At 44.1% G+C, this 16,629-nt stretch overlaps 1 protein-coding gene across 4 annotated transcripts in view; it reads left to right on the top strand.

The window, feature by feature from the left end:
- Nucleotides 1–16,629, top strand: part of PTGFRN (prostaglandin F2 receptor inhibitor) — a 66,736-nt gene extending 50,107 nt beyond the window's left edge. For all 4 annotated transcript variants that reach the window (XM_017830805.1, XM_017830806.1, XM_017830804.1 and 1 more), the window contains 3 exons: nt 4,493–4,600; nt 11,580–11,885; nt 13,090–16,629. In XM_017830805.1, coding sequence (XP_017686294.1) covers nt 4,493–4,600; nt 11,580–11,885; nt 13,090–13,256 — 581 coding nt within the window. In that variant the 3' untranslated portion in view covers nt 13,257–16,629. The remainder of the gene's footprint in view (nt 1–4,492; nt 4,601–11,579; nt 11,886–13,089) is intronic.

The raw sequence follows: 16,629 nt of genomic DNA, 5'->3' as shown, positions 1-16,629 counted from the left end.
AACTCTTTATTCCTGTCTCAACAGCAGATGTTTTTTGATATAAAATTGTTATTACTTTAATAAAGAAGAGAACTTCTTTTAGGGGTTGTATCTAGGATTACACGTGGCCTTACTTACAGTGAGGAAGAGAGATTTTTGGCTTACTTTAAATCAGAGGTCTCAGCAGAATATGGCACTTTATCATGCTTAGCTCTTACAGTTGGGAATGCTGGTTTGTTTTGTAAATCTGCTCTTTAGTTTCCAGATTATCCGAGGGCATGACTCTTATCTTCAAATCTGAAGTTATTAAAATCCAGTTGTTTCTCGGCTTTCAAACTCACGAGCAGCTTTCCTGCATTTAACTTTGCTTTGTTCTTGACGAGCTTTGCAGGCCACGCTTGATCTGTCAGCCCTGTGACTGAAACTAAACTCTGGTTTGTTTATTCTCCCGAGTGACCAAGTAAGTGCCAATAACAGCATTTCAACCTGTTAAATGCAGGTGGCGAGGTGACCAAAGCCACATCATCTGTTACCTGTGGAGTTCTGTTTTTCCCCAGTGTTGATGTAGTGTGAACTGGGATGTCACTGAAGGAGAGTTCATGTCACCTTCCCAACCTTTCCTGTGACACTGGAAGTGCTTGAGCACGTGATGCTGAGACCTTGATGGTCAGTGCCATCCATGTCTGCTGGGAGTCACCTGTTTAACCACACATCTGTCCCTGTAACGTTGGTCTTGAGAATTCTGAGTGTGTTTTGGGCTGCTTTTTGGTTGGTTTGGGTTTTGTTTGTGGTGGGTTGGTTTGTTTGGGTTTTTTTTTATACTGGAAGGCAGAAACTTTAAGGAAAGCACTTGGGTTTTGTGTGCCAAGCTTTGCTTGGTGGATTCCAGATTGAGGGTCCCTTGAGTACTGAACTGTGGTGGTAACAGGTGATGATGACATGAACCACACCACCAGGATCCACACCAAGATTTTTGTGGCACACCTTAGATCTCTTGGGAGGTCATCAGGAGCCTTGAAAAATGTATCTGGAAGCATCTTGTTTGCTCTGCTGCCCTTCTTTGCCCAGGGGCTTTTCCTGAGTCTGAAGAAAAGCAGAAGTCTAGTTGAATACAGCCATGGTTTTTCTTGTAACCCACTAAAAAACTGATTTGCTGTGGCTTTGTTTGAGATTGGCATGCAGCTCATTCCTGCTTCTCACATCCTGTTGTCAGACAGGTTCAGCTGAAGCTAGAGTATATTGTTTAAGCTGGGGACATAAATCAGGTTAAAAGCACTGGTCACTTAGTGCCTTGGGTTTTTTGGGTTGTTGTTTTTTGTTTGTTTGTTTGTTTGTTTTTTGTTGGTTGGGGTTTTTTGGTTGGTTGGTTTTGGTTTGGTTTTTCAGAACAAAACCAAGACCAGAAGCCTTCTGTAGAGCAGGGAGGCGTGCAGATGACTTTAATGAGGGATTAGAGCCATGCCACCAGCTTCTGTGAATCTTTCCCAAGAGGTGTAGTGATCACAACTCTGACTATTATACCTTCTGGTGGTGAGTAAGGGGATTAAATGGTCAGCTGGTCCAGCTCAGGGCTTACAAAGCTCTGTTGAAAACAGGCTCCTGCCTTTTCAGGTTTTGTAGTGGGGGGGAATAAATCTATGAAGATGCTTTATTCTGTCCTTTCATGCCTGAGGCCTAGGACATGGGTCATGTGGGCAGAAGGCCTGAGAGACATCCAGAGAAGACATATCCCCCTAGGAAGTTGCAACCACACAGTTTTTAAGACTGAACTAAGAAGCTTTCACTGTAATTAATCTTGCTTAGGAGAGGGAAAAGCATAACCCCTGACACATCTCTTGACTCTTTGTTGAGAGTGATGCCAGGACAGTGATCTCTCCCTTGAGGTACAGATGGTAATTTGGAGGAGATGTACCCTACTAGGGAAATAACCCAAGGGAAAGAACTGTTTGTGTCTCACCAAGGGGAAGCACAATCATGAAATGACAGCACAGCTGCTGCCCTCCTGCCTTACTGCCCTGGCAGCTTTGGCTCCTGTGTGGGAGGCAGGGTAGAGATGTGCTTGGTGACCCAGAACTGAGCAGTGTGTAGGGAGTGCTGCATTTCCATGATACATGGCCTTTCCTGGCTGAGTGACCAAACAAGCTCAGCTTTTACCCTCGTGACTTCCAGTGGCCAGGAGTCCTCCGGCTCCGCTCCGCATTAGTGGTTTGTTGGCGTGCCAGGGTTTGAAGGCAGTGTCTGTTGAATGCAGTAGATGTGCCTGGACTTTCAACCCAGAAATAAGGCCTGAAGAATCCTGTCTGTCTGTACCCTCTGTCTTTCCTTTTTAACTTGCCAGGGCAGGGGTAAGGTAGCCCATGCTTAGCTGACAAAGTTGGAATCATCCAGTTCATCGCTCTTGCTCAACCCCTCCTGGCTGCCAGCCAGGTCAGAGCCTGTTTGCTGGAGCAGAGCATGCCCTGTATCCCTGACATGTCACCTCACTCACTGCAGGGACTTAGGATAGACCCTGAGCCATGGACAGTATCAGGATTGTTATGGCGCTGCTCCGCCTTTGATCAGTGCAGCATAGAGAATGTGCTGGGAATGCAGGGACTTTCCTGGCAGATTTTGACAGTCTCTTTGTTTCTTTTGCTTTGACAGTTCACACACAGCTTGAGACTTCTCTGGTTATAGTTGGCTGGAGTGCCCTGGTCCACACTGCCTTTAATCCCCTTGGACCTTGAACTTCTGTCTTCACAACTCCAAAGGAAAGGATGGAAAATGTCTTGTTTTATCTGGGGACAAATAATCAAATAGGCTGCAAGGGGAATATAGTTTGGCATGTGTATGTGTAAATGTCAGGAAACAAATTGAATTCACACAGAAAGAATTTGGATAGAGGCTGAGGAAGCAATAGATTAATCTCTGTCCATTTTCCCAGAAAAGGATCCTATCATGCTGAGCTTAAGTTGGGGCTGCTGCCTGCTTGTGAACTCAGTACCTGAAGAGCTGAACTTAGTGATCTGTATCCCTTATTTCCTTAAATATATTTTAGCATAAGCATGTAGGAGCCTTGACTGATAGTCCACATGTTACCTCTATTGCATCTCTACCACTCTTTCATCCTTGCTTGTTGGGGTAAATTTCAGTATTAATTTTTAGTAGAGAGGTCTTCTAGTGTCAAAATGGGTGCAAAACTCACAGATTATATGTCTACATACTGCCCTTGTGCACAAAGCACAACTGCTTCTGAGGCAGAGCAGAGGGCACATTGTGCCTGGTAGAAATTATGGGGGGAATTTTGAAAGCCAGAGAAATAATTACTGCATCGGAATTGGAATTAATTTCTTAGCGTGCTATATAATCTCTGCTGACCAAAACAAGCCAGGCCTTTGTAGCCTAGAATAGTTTGACCAAAAATTACAGCTCTAGCTTTGTGATACATCCAACCTCAGTTTGGAAATGATGTGCTAAGTGTGTTCAATGTGGTTGAACTATCAGCATAGCTTTCCACGGAAACCTCCTGAGAGGGCACGGGACAAGTGGGTTGTCTTGGATGATTTCCTTAAATATTCTCCATCAAAAGCATTGTTTGCCACTGATCTCCAGTGGATTTGAAATTTAAGGTTCCTGTACTAAAACAGTAGCATGTAAGAGTGGAGGAGAGCAAATCTGCAGCTTTTATTTCCTTCCAAACCATATGTGTGTGCTTGTTGTTGCTGCTGCTGTCCCAGAGGTAGCTGAGCCAGGTAATGGAGTCTAGGGAGGGTAAAAAAGGGTCCTTCTTAATCTGAGTCGCATTCTTCATTTTCTGCCATGTGAAACAGAGAGTACTGGCAATGTTGGAATATCTGAGGAGTTGTGATTTGGATACTTTTGCACTAGAGATGTAGCTGCTGTCAAAATTCAGGGATGTTTTGGTTTTTGACTTATGTACCTCTGAAGCCACACAGCACCGTGTTGTCTTGGTGTCTGAGGATTTCACAACAGCCTAAAGGTTTTCATTGATATCATCACCACTCTGCATCTGAAGGAGCTACTGTGCCCTTGGGCTTTGAGACATCCTCTACAGAAGAAACCATCTGTGGCAGAGCCTGAAGGAAAACCCACAGAAAAGTATTATCAGATGCACTGCTTGTATTGTCTGTGTTTCAGTTCCACATCTGTATTGTTAAAATGCTGTTTGGCTTTAATTTAGAATTTCTGTTGACAGCCTCACCAAAAAGATACATTCTGGATTAGCCTGAAGACCTGAACTCTCCTGCTCTTAAAGGAGTCACCACCTCCTTTGTGCAGGACAGTAGAAAGCAGAGTGGGGCAGCAGCCTCTGTGTCAGGTGACAGGTCTGACGGTTTGGGTGCTTTATCTTAGTACAGGATTTAATGACTAAAAATGACTATTTTACAATAAATAATTGCTTATCCCTCTTTCAGAGCTCTGTCTTCACAAACTGGGAGAGAATACTTCAAAAAACATGCAAGAAAGGTGTTGGACACTGAAGAAAAGCCTAATTGTTGTTACTCTTTTCTAGGTCCTGTGTTTAATGTCTCAGTGCATTCTGACAGCCCGACGATCTACCAGGGGGAAGTGGCAGATCTGCTGTGTATCGTCACAATGGAAGGAATGGCACTTGAGCCAGGTATTTCCACAAAATTATTTTACTTGTAACTCACTTGCCTCCACCAGGCAGAGTAGTATGAGCAGTTACAACCCTGTGTCCTTTGAGTAAGGCTGTAGAACTAGATAAATACAGGAGAGTGTGTTTGCTCTACACAGCTCAATTTAAAACGAGGGTTTGTTTTTTTTTTCACCTTCTGAAGGGAGAGGGGAAAAAGTGTTCTTACTGTTAAATCCCCCTCTGCTGTCCATACCAGCTGAGCCCACTGCAGGCAATCTCTGCCTACAACCAGTACATGGGCCGTGAAAACTATTCCTGTTCCGTTTAATTGGAAAGGAGGTCCATTGGCAAAACCATTTAGGAGAAAATGGTCATCTGTAAGCAAATCTTAGTCACCTGGCTTCGCACTTCAGAGTGAATTTAAGGCTTAAGGTAAATCTAAAAATTGTAATAATTGACTACTGCAGCCTAAATGCCAAAAATGTTCATTGCCTTTAGAGTTGAGCATCCTTTTTTCTGTGGAAGAAATACAGTACCTAGTTCCCGTGAAGAGGATAGCAGACACTTTAGAAACAGATTTTTATGAAAAGCTGAGAAGTTCAGAGAATTGCTCAAAACCTAGCTGCTTGCCAAGCATTGTCTGAGCTTTTCATCAAAATGCTGTGAGAGCAGCTCTGGTTCTTATACCCAAAATTTTGGGTTTGGAGTGAGTTTAGGGTTTAAGTCCTTATATATATGAATAGAAACATCTCTTTAAAATCTACAAATATGTATGTAAACATAAATATATAAGTGTATATACCTACATGTAAAGATGTCAGGATTCATGCAAAACTTAAAAGTCTACACGTAAGCCAGTACAAAAGAGGTGCTGTGCAGAAAAAATTACTTCCAATGTAGTAGCTGATGATTTGAAGTACCAGACTTAGTGAAGGCCCATCACTTTGAAATTCCAAGGTGTCTCTTCTACATTAAATCTGAGTGTAGCAGGGAAGCAATTTGCTAGATTGCAGTTGTGTGCTGCCTGTGAAAAAATGATAGAAGTCTGTAGATTGTATTATTGAAATGCCTGGTAGGGAAGAAAAGCTGAGTAAACTTTATTGCTGTCAAAAGAGTCATATCCTGGGATACTGGGCACAGAAAGCAGTGTTGTGTGCCTGTACATACACCTCAGTCTGTCCTGCAGTTTCTGCTCAGCAGGAAGCCTCTTCCAAGTTGAGGTGTGCCCAAGCTCTTACAGGTATTGTTGCGAGGCAGTACTCAAAGCAGCTGCCTTTCTTTCCAGAGCAATAATTGCTGACAGGGAGCAGCTGCTGCTTCTGCTGGTGTTTGACAGCTTAAATAATGTTGGGGGTTGCCACGTGAAAGAGGCCTCAGCATCCCTGACTCACTTAAAACTTGAAAACCAGAACACAGGAAGCCCCACCTGAGCATGAGAAAGAATTTCTTTGCTGTGTGGGTGACCGTGCACTGAAACAGGTTGCCCAGAGATCCTGTGGAGTCTACTCTGAAGAGATTGAGAAGCCATCTGAACACAATCCTGTGCGATGTGTTCTAGGGGACCCTGCTCGAGCAGGGAGGTTGGACCAGATGAGCTCCAGTGGTCCCTTCCAGCCTTACCCATTCAGTGAAAAGAGGCTGCTTAGTAACAGTAGGTCTCTCCTGTCAGTGCTTTGGCTGCACTTGGGTTTGTGATGGTTTTGTTGTGTATTTGGTAGCTTGAGACTGAGAGGAGCATGGACAATATAAGGGTATTAAAGGGATTGAAGTAAAAAAGTGTTGTCTTCAAGGAGCTGCTCATCAGCACAGTTGAGTTCTAATTTGGCAACTCCATAAGGGTTCGTGGATGTCTGTTGAATTGACAGATGATGCCTGGAGTTGAAAATACTGCTGTTTCCAGCAGTCATGAGCAGCCAGAGCAGAGTTTTAAATGTCAGCACTGTAATCTGTTCCATAGCTGGGTAACGTCATCTTGGACAGGACAGATCTCTGCCTCTGTGTTTGGGGTTTTTTTTCCCTTTTGGTTTTTTCTTTGTTTGTTTTGGTTTTGTTTTTTCTTTTACACTCTGTAAAAGGCACAGGCAACAAATACTCCTAGAAGGGGGTAAAGTGTGTCATTGTGGCAGGTTTTGAGGGAACTTTTTCAGTCCATGCTCTGAGCTTCTGGTTGCTGGATGAGCAGGATTTGGAACCTAACCAGTACTGTGTGGAGAAACGCAGTCTGGGCCCTTCATATGGGCCTGAGAAGCTGGTCCATTTTCAGTCCTTGCTGGTCCTCTGGATGAGACCGGCAGAAGAGCTGCAGGGAACAGCTGGAATTTAAGTAACAGCTGCAGGGTGTCCAGACTTCCCTTGTCAGTCTGCCTTTTTGGCCTGGGGAGACCGAGGGGACTACAGCAGTGGGCTAATGGAGCAGCTTAGGTAAAAGGCCTTAAGGGCAATGGTAGCAAACAGATGTAGTTCCTCACTAGTAACCTTATTCCCCCATATCCCATCTCTGATCTATCTCTATGCTGAGTCAGATGAATTTAATTCACAACTGGAATGGAGAACTTGTTTTTTAAATTAGTGCCAAACGTTAGACAGACTGTGGAAGTAACAGGGCTGTCTCATCCCACTGGAGAAAGAAGGCATGCTGTCAGGGAAAGCCTCCACCTTATAATCAGATAAACATGGCAAGAGTTGCCAACATCTTCTGGAAAAAAACAGATGACTACAGTACAGACATGGTCTTTCCATTTGGGAACGTGATGAGAAAGAAGAACAGAGCAAATGCATTTGACTTTCTTCAGAGGGGGATGATGGCCTTTCAAAGGCCATCTGCTCTTCTGGTGTCAGGCCTGCTAGAAGGTTGTATTTTGGGCTCTCTTGTGAGCAGAGAAGGACCAGGGAGTTTCATAGGATGTCTTGCTAAATGCCCCTCCAAAACACTTTAAACACATTTGGTATGCCAGACAGCTCTGCTCTTGTACACACAGTTAGTTACTCAACTATGCAAGCATTAGCTGAGGATTAGTTATGTATGCTTCCTGTAATAAGTTGAGGTGTCAGGTGCCACCTCTTCTCTCTTTGTATGCGCAATCAGAAAACTAAAGTACTTCCAAGGAGCTGAGGAAAAGTTAAATGGCCAATTATCTTTGTCAGTGCCATTTTTTTACAGTCAGATCCATCCATTTTTTTTTCTAGAGGCATCATTTATGGATTGAACCCTTGTCTGGTAGAGGCAACTCACAATACTTTCAGTGTCTGTGTGTACCCACCCTGTGGGAAATTTTCAAAAGGGTAGGAAAGGTTTTGGCGTGACTGCTACATGCTTTAATTTCCTCTGCTTCTTTGAGACCCTGCTGAAATGGAGTGTGTATTACTAAGCTCAGTACATGGCAGCAACTGCTCCATCTGAAGAAGTGCTCCTTTGGCTTGGCAGCTAGGGTTGGTGTTTTGAATTGATATGAGGGGAGTATATGTGTGTCAGGGGGGAATAGTAGTTCTTCTGTGCCCTGAAGATATAAAAGCTGCTTCAGATATTTCTGTTGAATACACATTTTCACAAATGATCTCTCTAGACTTCCCAGATCACCCATTCTTGGGCTGTGTGCTTAGGGATTTAAAAGTATTACTTACTGTGACTGAAAGGAGATGTTTTTTTTTATCTGCTCCAGACAGACTCAGTGGGCACTCTGGAGAATTTAACAAAACCAGCTTGTTTACCTCTTATATAGCTTGAAGTGGTTTGCTCAGCTCTCTAGGAAGCTCTATTCAACCTCATTTAAATGTAGTAAACAAAAAGGGTCTCAAAATTGTGATTCATTACTGTAACAGGATACTGAGAGAGCTCCATTCTAAGCAGTGGAAGTGTATGGTTCCTAAGAGCTGGTCTAGAAATAGGATTCCCTTTTTTGAGGAGTGATTGGCCAGGGAAGCAGCTAAGACCCAGACAGCTTAGTCCTGTGTGTCAAATCGAAATGTGCATAAAGATGTGCTTTACATGTTGATGATCCTCGCTGACTGAGGAGGGGAGGAAGCACAGCACCACCGTTACTCTGCTCACAGAGCTCTGAAGCATCCAGCTCCCAGGGCCCTGTGTTCCTTTAGGAAAGCATCTCCATTGCATGCCCTGGTGGCTCTGAGGTCCTTGGTGACCTTCTGGGCTTGGCACTGGGATGTTTTGCTTTACTGTGGGGCATCTTGTTGAGGTGTCCCATGCTACTTATTGTGTGGTACAGAAAGAACCACAGTGAAAGAAACCTTTAAGTGTGAGTGTGGTGCTTGAAGTTGAGTTTTTTGTAGATTTGGCAGAAAAATTGTGAGTGTGACTTCTCAACATTGATGCAAGGTGTGTGTGCAATGATACAGATGCTTTTGGGAAGCCTAGGGTGTGACCTGTTTTATGTCAGTAAACCTACATACTTATTCGCACTTGGGAGCTGCTAGGCATGTTCACCTCTGATATTTATAGAGACCTGATTTATATCCTGGCTTTGCTAGATTTTCCTATGTTTTTATTGCATGAAACCCAGAGATATATAGAAATGAATCATATGACTTTGCTGTATTAAGCTATTTCAAAGAGGATAGTGACAGAGGACTTGGAGCCAAATCCTCCCTCTGACTGTCTGTAGTGAGTCACTAATTGCACACTGTGTATACTGACTAATAAAATATGTTGGCATAATACTGTTATCCCATGTTGTAATTACAGAAGATAGATCCAGCTATTCCAAAATGACAGCACTCATCCTTGTATGTGGAGGGAAGGGAACCTCAAATTGTCTGGGACGCAAAAGAAGGAATTCTTCGAAGTTGCCTGGGAATCTGAAGGCTAAATTATTATCATCTTTTAATATCTAAATTTATTGCTTAAACCTCTTTTAGCAAGTTTAATGGTGTGTTCAGTGTGGCCTGAAAGGTGTCCATATGCTCCTACAGTACCTGGAAACCCAAGAGCTAATGGCAGTGCTGATCTTTGGAAGGAATTGGTCATTCCCAACGTGACTGCCTGTGGACCAGTGCCGTTACCGTATTTGGCATAAACAGACATCAGAGATGAAGAGTGGTTTCTATAAACAGAGCTCTCTCTCCAGCAGAGGCCCTGTTTCCCACAGACAGTTGGATGAGTGCACAAAGCAGAGGTCAAAGTTTGATCTTGTTGACTGAGCGTGTTTATGATAATTTTTATTAAGTTTGGTTTCAAGGGAAGTGCTTTGAGTGCTTTGCCAAGTAACTAATAGTAGTACTTGTAGTATGACAGGCAAGAGCGATTGCTGCGAGGGCTGCTGGTCCATGTGACCTGTGCTGAACCCCATGTGGGACTGGGACACCTAGTCCTGCTGCAGGGCTGCAAAACAGGCCATGTGCCATCACCCAGAGCACCCGCTCGTGGCAGGCAGGGCAGGAAGCTGGCTGGGCTCCCAAAACAGTTTGGCCAGACAGTATCTCTGGTAGTAACATCTGCTTTCTCATATTTTTGTTTTGTTTCTGAAGATGTGTGTAAAACCAGTGTACCTTAGGAGGAAGTTAATTATATCCCAAACACTGGGTCGGTTTTCTTGTCTGCAGTAAGGAGGAATGTTCTACGTGGCCAGATGATGCTATACTTCAAGTAACAGAGCTGAAGACATACCTTTACTTCACTTTACTTTAAAATATTAAGGTTCCCTTCATTGCTGAAGTGTTAGCTTGCCTGATAGAGATGTAAAAATTGTCTTCACTTAGATCTTTAAACAATTTGAGTACAACAGTAGGCTTAGGCTTCAATTTTTCCATTATCATGGAGATCAAATGTGAAAGTTTAGAGAAGAGCAAACTCAGACAGAAGATTGGTTATAAATTCAGGTTGCTAATACTGTATTTTTCAGAGATCTCAATTCTAGAAAATGGAGGTTTGATGTATTGCCAGAAATCACTGGGACTCCTTAGGTGTGTGCAGAGGTTAAGTAAGCCCTGTGCACACATTGTACCAGTACTCAAAACTCAGGACAGAAATAGTAACCTCCGTTTCCAGTTTGGGCCCATCAGTTTGCTAATGTGCCAGGAAGGAAGACCTGTTGAGGAAACAAGTGAGCAGGCTTTCCTGTCTATGCTGTAGGTCATGCCAGGTTTCAGGCTCCGACAGGTGTTGCTGGGCTCATGTTAGCAAAGAATAGCAGTGATTTTTAAAGTAGATACTTAGCTAACCTAATGGGGTTAAGACTGATCTGCTAATAAGATCAATAAGACCTTGCATGAACATAGCTAGCTAGATGTGCTGATGGACTCTGACTACCTGTCAGACGTGTTAAAAGTGGAAGGTGATGCAAATATGTTTTACAGACTGTGTCCTTGGGTGGTAAAACTTGTACAAGGCACGATGTCTGATGGGTTACAGTAACCCACAACCCTGGGAAAAAAATGTACGAAAGCATCACAGTCAGGCTCTGCTCCCGAATGCTTTGTACTCATGTAGGTAATTTTTTGTGCTCTATGCAGAACCTTGTGTATTCATTTAGGCAAACTGTAGATGTAAAGAAGGGGACTTCAGAAAAGAGCCTTCTGATTTTGTGGTTGTGTAGGCCCTGCATGAAGACAGTAATTGCAAATCACTCTCTGCTAGCAAATACCTTGTGCTTCCACTCCCTTTTCACTGTAGGTTCAGCATAATTATAGAACTTCTTATGATACTAAGCCTGCTTGGTAAAAACTCAGATCAGAGTTAAATAGAAATTTTAAAATAGCAGGCAGAAAATCAAGAAATCTCCTCTTTGTCATCCCTGTAGTAAGTCAGTCTTTCTGTGCAACTCCATTCTTCCTGTTAGTGCATTTCTTTGCAGTTCACTGCTTGAATCCTCCTAGAAAGGGCATGTTATGGGGACTCTTTTTTTTGGTCTTTTCTTTTTTTTCCTCTGCTGTCAGACCAGTGCTGGCTGTCCTGCTTACAGATTAACTTTTCTGCTGAGAAGTGGCACTATGAATACTTCTCAGAGCTCACCAACATGTCTAAACTCTTCTTTGTCCACCAATGCAGATGATATGTCCTTTGACGTCTCCTGGTTTGCCGTGCGCTCCTTCACCTTGGACAGAGAGCCCATCTTGCTGGCCTCGCTGGACCGGAGGGGGATCGTGACGCAGAGCAGGAGGAATGGCAGCAGTGACATCAGCCTGGAGAGAATCAGCCCGCTGGAATTCCGGCTCCGTGTGCATGGCTGTGAGGACCATGACTTTGGGAACCACTACTGCGTAGTGACCCCGTGGGTGCGATCTGCCACGGGCGTGTGGCAGCGGGAACCCGACATCAGGGCCAAGCCCATCTTCCTGTCTGTGAAAATGGATGGTAAGAGATCGCAACGTGTGCTACTCAATTTGTTTTTAACACCTTATTATGTCTCTCTGTGGCAAGTAGTCCCCGTAACTACTTTTAAAGGTGCCTCTGGTAATCTCATTAGATTTTTGTTGTCATTTTTCTGTTGTTTGCAATTCCTGATTCGAGGTTTTTCAGAGTGGAAGAGTCTGTTCTGCCTCAACAGACGATAGTCGTAAGACTGGAGTGCTTTCTTCCCTGACCATCTCTTGGTGATGTTTTGCATAGCTCGGCCATCTCTCAGTCAAGGGCATAGTATTCTCTCAAAATGTTAACCCTTCTGCTGCCTGCTGCAGGAAGCCTGGGTTTGCAGATGGGGCGTGATGAATTAGTCACATTGTGGTTGCTGTCAAAGCTGAGAACAGAAAGTCAGAGCTCTGACTCCTTCTTCCCTCTCCTAACGACAAGACATGTTGCTCCCTGCACTTTATGCCTTGTCTGCTTTCCAACCTGAGTTGCAAGTGTTGCTAGACTTCATGAGAAGGAAGTTGCACGCTGGATGCTGCATTCAGCACATAGCTCAGGAGGGAAATGAATGCAGGAGGGGTTTTGAACCAGATGCTTTCTTCTCGATATTTCCAGGAGAGGTCATTTTTGGAAGTTCCACAAACTTAAAATGAACAAGGAGCTTTTGTTCTCCCTGCCGTGCAGATAACTTTTGTAACCTTATATTCCAAACTCCTTACAGTTTTTACTGTCTTTTAACTGAGCAGTAGGTATTTCCAAATCAAATTTTTTGTTTAGGCACCACCTTTGAAGGTTGATTACACAGGGTAAGTAAATAGTAATTCTGATCATTCAAAGCGTAAAGGAGTCCACTCCTTGCTTTATGAAACATATTACATTGTTTGGAGAAGTGGGTAACAGGATACCTCTTGGAATGATCTCTACTTTGCTGTCTCACTCCAAGGCTCCTTTGGTCCTTCCAGCCTCTCTGAGGCTTTGAAACTGTAGAGGAAGAATTAGAGTGAAGAGGAAAGGGAGGACAGTAAGAGACCAATTTTTCAAACCTGAGAAGATTGAAATCAAGAAGGAAAATTAGTGCCATTTTCGTCTGAAATAATTAATCTGCCCTGACTGAATAATGTGTGATTTTTCTCCTTTTTCATGCAAGAATAAATGAAGGGGATCTCTGAATTTCTCAGTGATATCTAACGACTTTGCCTTCCTTTTTCAGTTCTGAATGCTTTCAAGTATCCCCTGTTGATTGGCATCGGTCTGGCCACTGTCATTGGACTCTTATCCTGCCTTATTGGCTACTGCAGCTCCCGTTGGTGCTGCAAGAAGGAAGTGCAGGAAACGCGGCGAGAGCGTCGTCGGCTAATGTCGATGGAGATGGACTGAGCGTGGGAGCAGGACACACACTTGCATTTCGGGAGAGACTCACAGGGCTCTTGGATTGTGTTGAGACACTTGCTCGCAGGCCCAGACAAGACAGTGCATTTGCTCTGATTTCAGCCTGGACCTCAAGCTTCTCCTTGTTACACATCGTGTCCTGAGAACAATCAGGCCATATTTAGCAACTTGGGAGTTCTCCTTTTCCAGCAGCACTTTCTGCATAGGGATCATGTCCTTCTAATGTGCAAACTGTTGAGCCTTCTTTCAGCAGGGCCCTGTGACAAAATTCATTAAGGTTTTGTTTGTTCGTTCGTTCGTTGGTTTTATTCCCCCCTCCCCTTGTTCCTGTATGAAAGCATGGTGGGCAGGATGATGAATGGGAAGGAGGCTGGTGTTAGACTTTGATTGTATGAACTGGTCTACTTTTCCCCTCTATCCCCATCACAACATCCTGTTCCCTTTCTCTGTCCACCTTGGTATCTCACAGGCTTCTCTGTGCTGGGTTGAAGGCTGGAGAAGTTTCCTGTGCTGGAACCATCGTGAGGCTGTTTTGGCAAAGAATTGGTTTATGGTTGTCAGTTGCCTTCTCTTCCCTGGCTTTCCAAGAGGTTTCAGTTAATCCTGAAACATAGCTTGCCTGGTGGAGGTCTTTGAGGCATTTTTAAAAATCTCTTATTTTCAGTGCTCAAAGTTCTTAGCTGTGGTGAATAGGGGGCTAACTTGGCAATCCTGAAGAGTCAATCCTCAGACAAGCATTTGATGGATGTCTGCCTATGGCCACCTTCTCCCCCACCCTTCCACCTTCTCTTCTGCCCACTACAGCTGCTCACATTGTGCCTGAGACCCTGTTCTGCTTGTGGCAGGGGGGCACATGGGTATCCAGGGACAAGGCTCAGCCTTCTGCTGGCCTCAGCAGAGAGGTGAGAGACCTTGGCCCACTGGTGATGGTATGACTTGGGAATAAAATAAGAGATGGATCTTTATCTGCAGTTGGTCATGTTTAGAGAAGACTTGTAAACTATTGTATTACCAAATGCACAGACCAGACCCCAATGCTGCTTCTGCCAGTCCCTCGATGGTAACCCTTGAACCTCGTGAGAACAGTCAGAGATCTGCAGTAGCTGCAGTGCAGCTCAGGGTAGGAATAGGAGCAAACTCAAGAGGGCAGCAAGAATCCTTCAGGTTTCAACAGTCCTGGCCTTGAGCGTGGGCCTGCAGCAGGGCTTTCCCCACGGGCTTGAGACCTATTCCTCGGTGCTACAGTGCAGAAGTCCTGCTTTGGTCTTCCACATATACTGACCTGGCTCCTGAGTGGGAGCAATATCTTTTCCAGGCAGTTCTGTCTTCCCAGCACAGCTGGTGCTTTAAGCAATAAAGGTCAGAATAAAGATACTGTGTATAAACAAACGAGGAAGTAGGACTGCTACACAACCTGCTGTCACAGCTAGGGTTGGGCTTGCATCAAGAAGGGTGAGAGATGCACAGTTGAGGCCGGGCTCAATCCTTTCCAGATTTTTTTGAGATGAGAGATGCTAAAGAAGAGCATCCATGGAAGGTAGTGGCTGTGGTGTGCTGTTGCCAGTCTAGACATTAGGGTACTACTAGACAATCTGCTTCACTAATAACTCATCCCACTGCATATTCCAGGGGAGCTGCAGGTCTAGTATGTGGGCTGTGAAGGTTTTTTGTGGTAAGTTTTCTTTGTTTGTGTTTTTTTCCCTTGTCTAGCACTGTGACTTTTGTTCTGAGGCTGACGTGAGGGTGTTTTCCAGAAGGCTATTCTGCATCCAGCATGTGAACACACATGCAGCCCCATATGTGTGTATAGAGTATTCACAGAGGTGTCCAGTGGTTTTTGGAAGCTGAACGTGAAAGATTTTCAAAATGGACTTGATTTGCAGAGCTGAGGCTTGCAACTTGCTGTTTGACTCTTTAAGGCTTTTCACGTAGCATTCCAAAACTGGGATATGCAAAACCTGTGAACCTCTGAAAGACTTAGGCCTGAACATTCATAGCAACTTTTTCTTTCTGGCCTGATGTTTTTCTTTGTGGAAGAGCTTTGAAAAGGGCAATGTTTCAGGCAGATGTAGCTGCCTTTCCTGAAGAACAGGGCAGAAGTACTCTCAAGCTTCCACTGTGAAAGCCCAGAAATCTGTAGCAGTGCTTTAAAAAGGGAGTTCAGGAAAGGATTCACTCAGATATTGTTTTTGACACCAAGAATTTTCCTTCCTCTCCTGTTTGTCTGCTGTAGTAAAATCTTGGTTTTTTCCCTTGGATCTTATGCAATACCATTCTGATGTTTGGGATGCTGGCTGATCCAGCAGCTTCTTTCCTGCATTAACATCTGCTTTCTTCACAGAAGGCCTGTGGCATTGGGGCATCTGGGGGGGGTGGGGTGGTAGTGGTGGTGAAGTTCCAAGCACAGCATCAGTCACTTTTTATCCTGATAGACTGACTCCTTGTGTATGTGCTCTTGGTTAGGTCTTAGGGAGAGAGGTTCGTGACCGCAATGCAATAATTAGGGAACAGATGAGCAGGGAACAACCAACTCTTCCCAAACACACAACATAGCACACTTCCTCCCTGCTGGAAAAAACTCAGGGTTATTTTCGTCAGGGCTCCCTGCTTCTCTAGTGAAAGGTCCCCATGTCCTTATGCTGACCTTCCTTCATGGCCTGTAACAAACCATCTTTGTCACTCCAAGTAAAGGAAGTTTGCCACTAACTTCTGTTGCTGACAGCCCCTTGGAAGGCAATGCTGCATCCCATTCCACCCTGTATTTGCTGTAGTTGGGAGGCTAGAAGCTGAGGGGCTAGACCTAGTCCCCAGGTTTCCTTCTACTTGTGCCAATTTTGTATTATCCCCTTTTTTAAAAATAGAGCATGAATCTTCTCTCTAATGAAAAAAATCTAGGCCACTTTTCATGGTTTTTATTATTATTATTATTATTATTATTATTTCCTGTGTGACCAGGGTTTGTGTGAGTGGAGGTGTGTGTGCATCTGGTTGTGTATTAAACCTGCAGAGTATCAGAAGAATAAGCTGCCTGAGGTGCAGTACAAGCATCCATATCCTCCCTGCTGCAACCTGTGGTATTGTCAAAGTATCCTAAGGGCTCACATTGATCTTCCTCTGTTTGCATTGCCACATCTCCTGGTTAAGCTGGTAAATTCCTCCAGGCACTTGGAATTTCAATCCAGGACAACCTTGAACATCATAAAGCAGAAGGACAAGATATTTTCTTTCTTTCGTTTTAATTTCAAAGTTACAAAATAAAGTTTTGGGCACAATTCTGGAATGCAGGTACTGAATAGTTTTAACAATGCTGTGTAAAATGTTTCTTTTTATGTTTAAAATAAAGAGCGAGCCTTTTTGATTA

This window comes from Lepidothrix coronata, unplaced genomic scaffold, assembly GCF_001604755.1.
Source record: "Lepidothrix coronata isolate B3197 unplaced genomic scaffold, Lepidothrix_coronata-1.0 Scaffold183, whole genome shotgun sequence".
NCBI lineage: Eukaryota > Metazoa > Chordata > Aves > Passeriformes > Pipridae > Lepidothrix > Lepidothrix coronata.
This window is presented reverse-complemented; position numbering and strand designations above follow the sequence as displayed.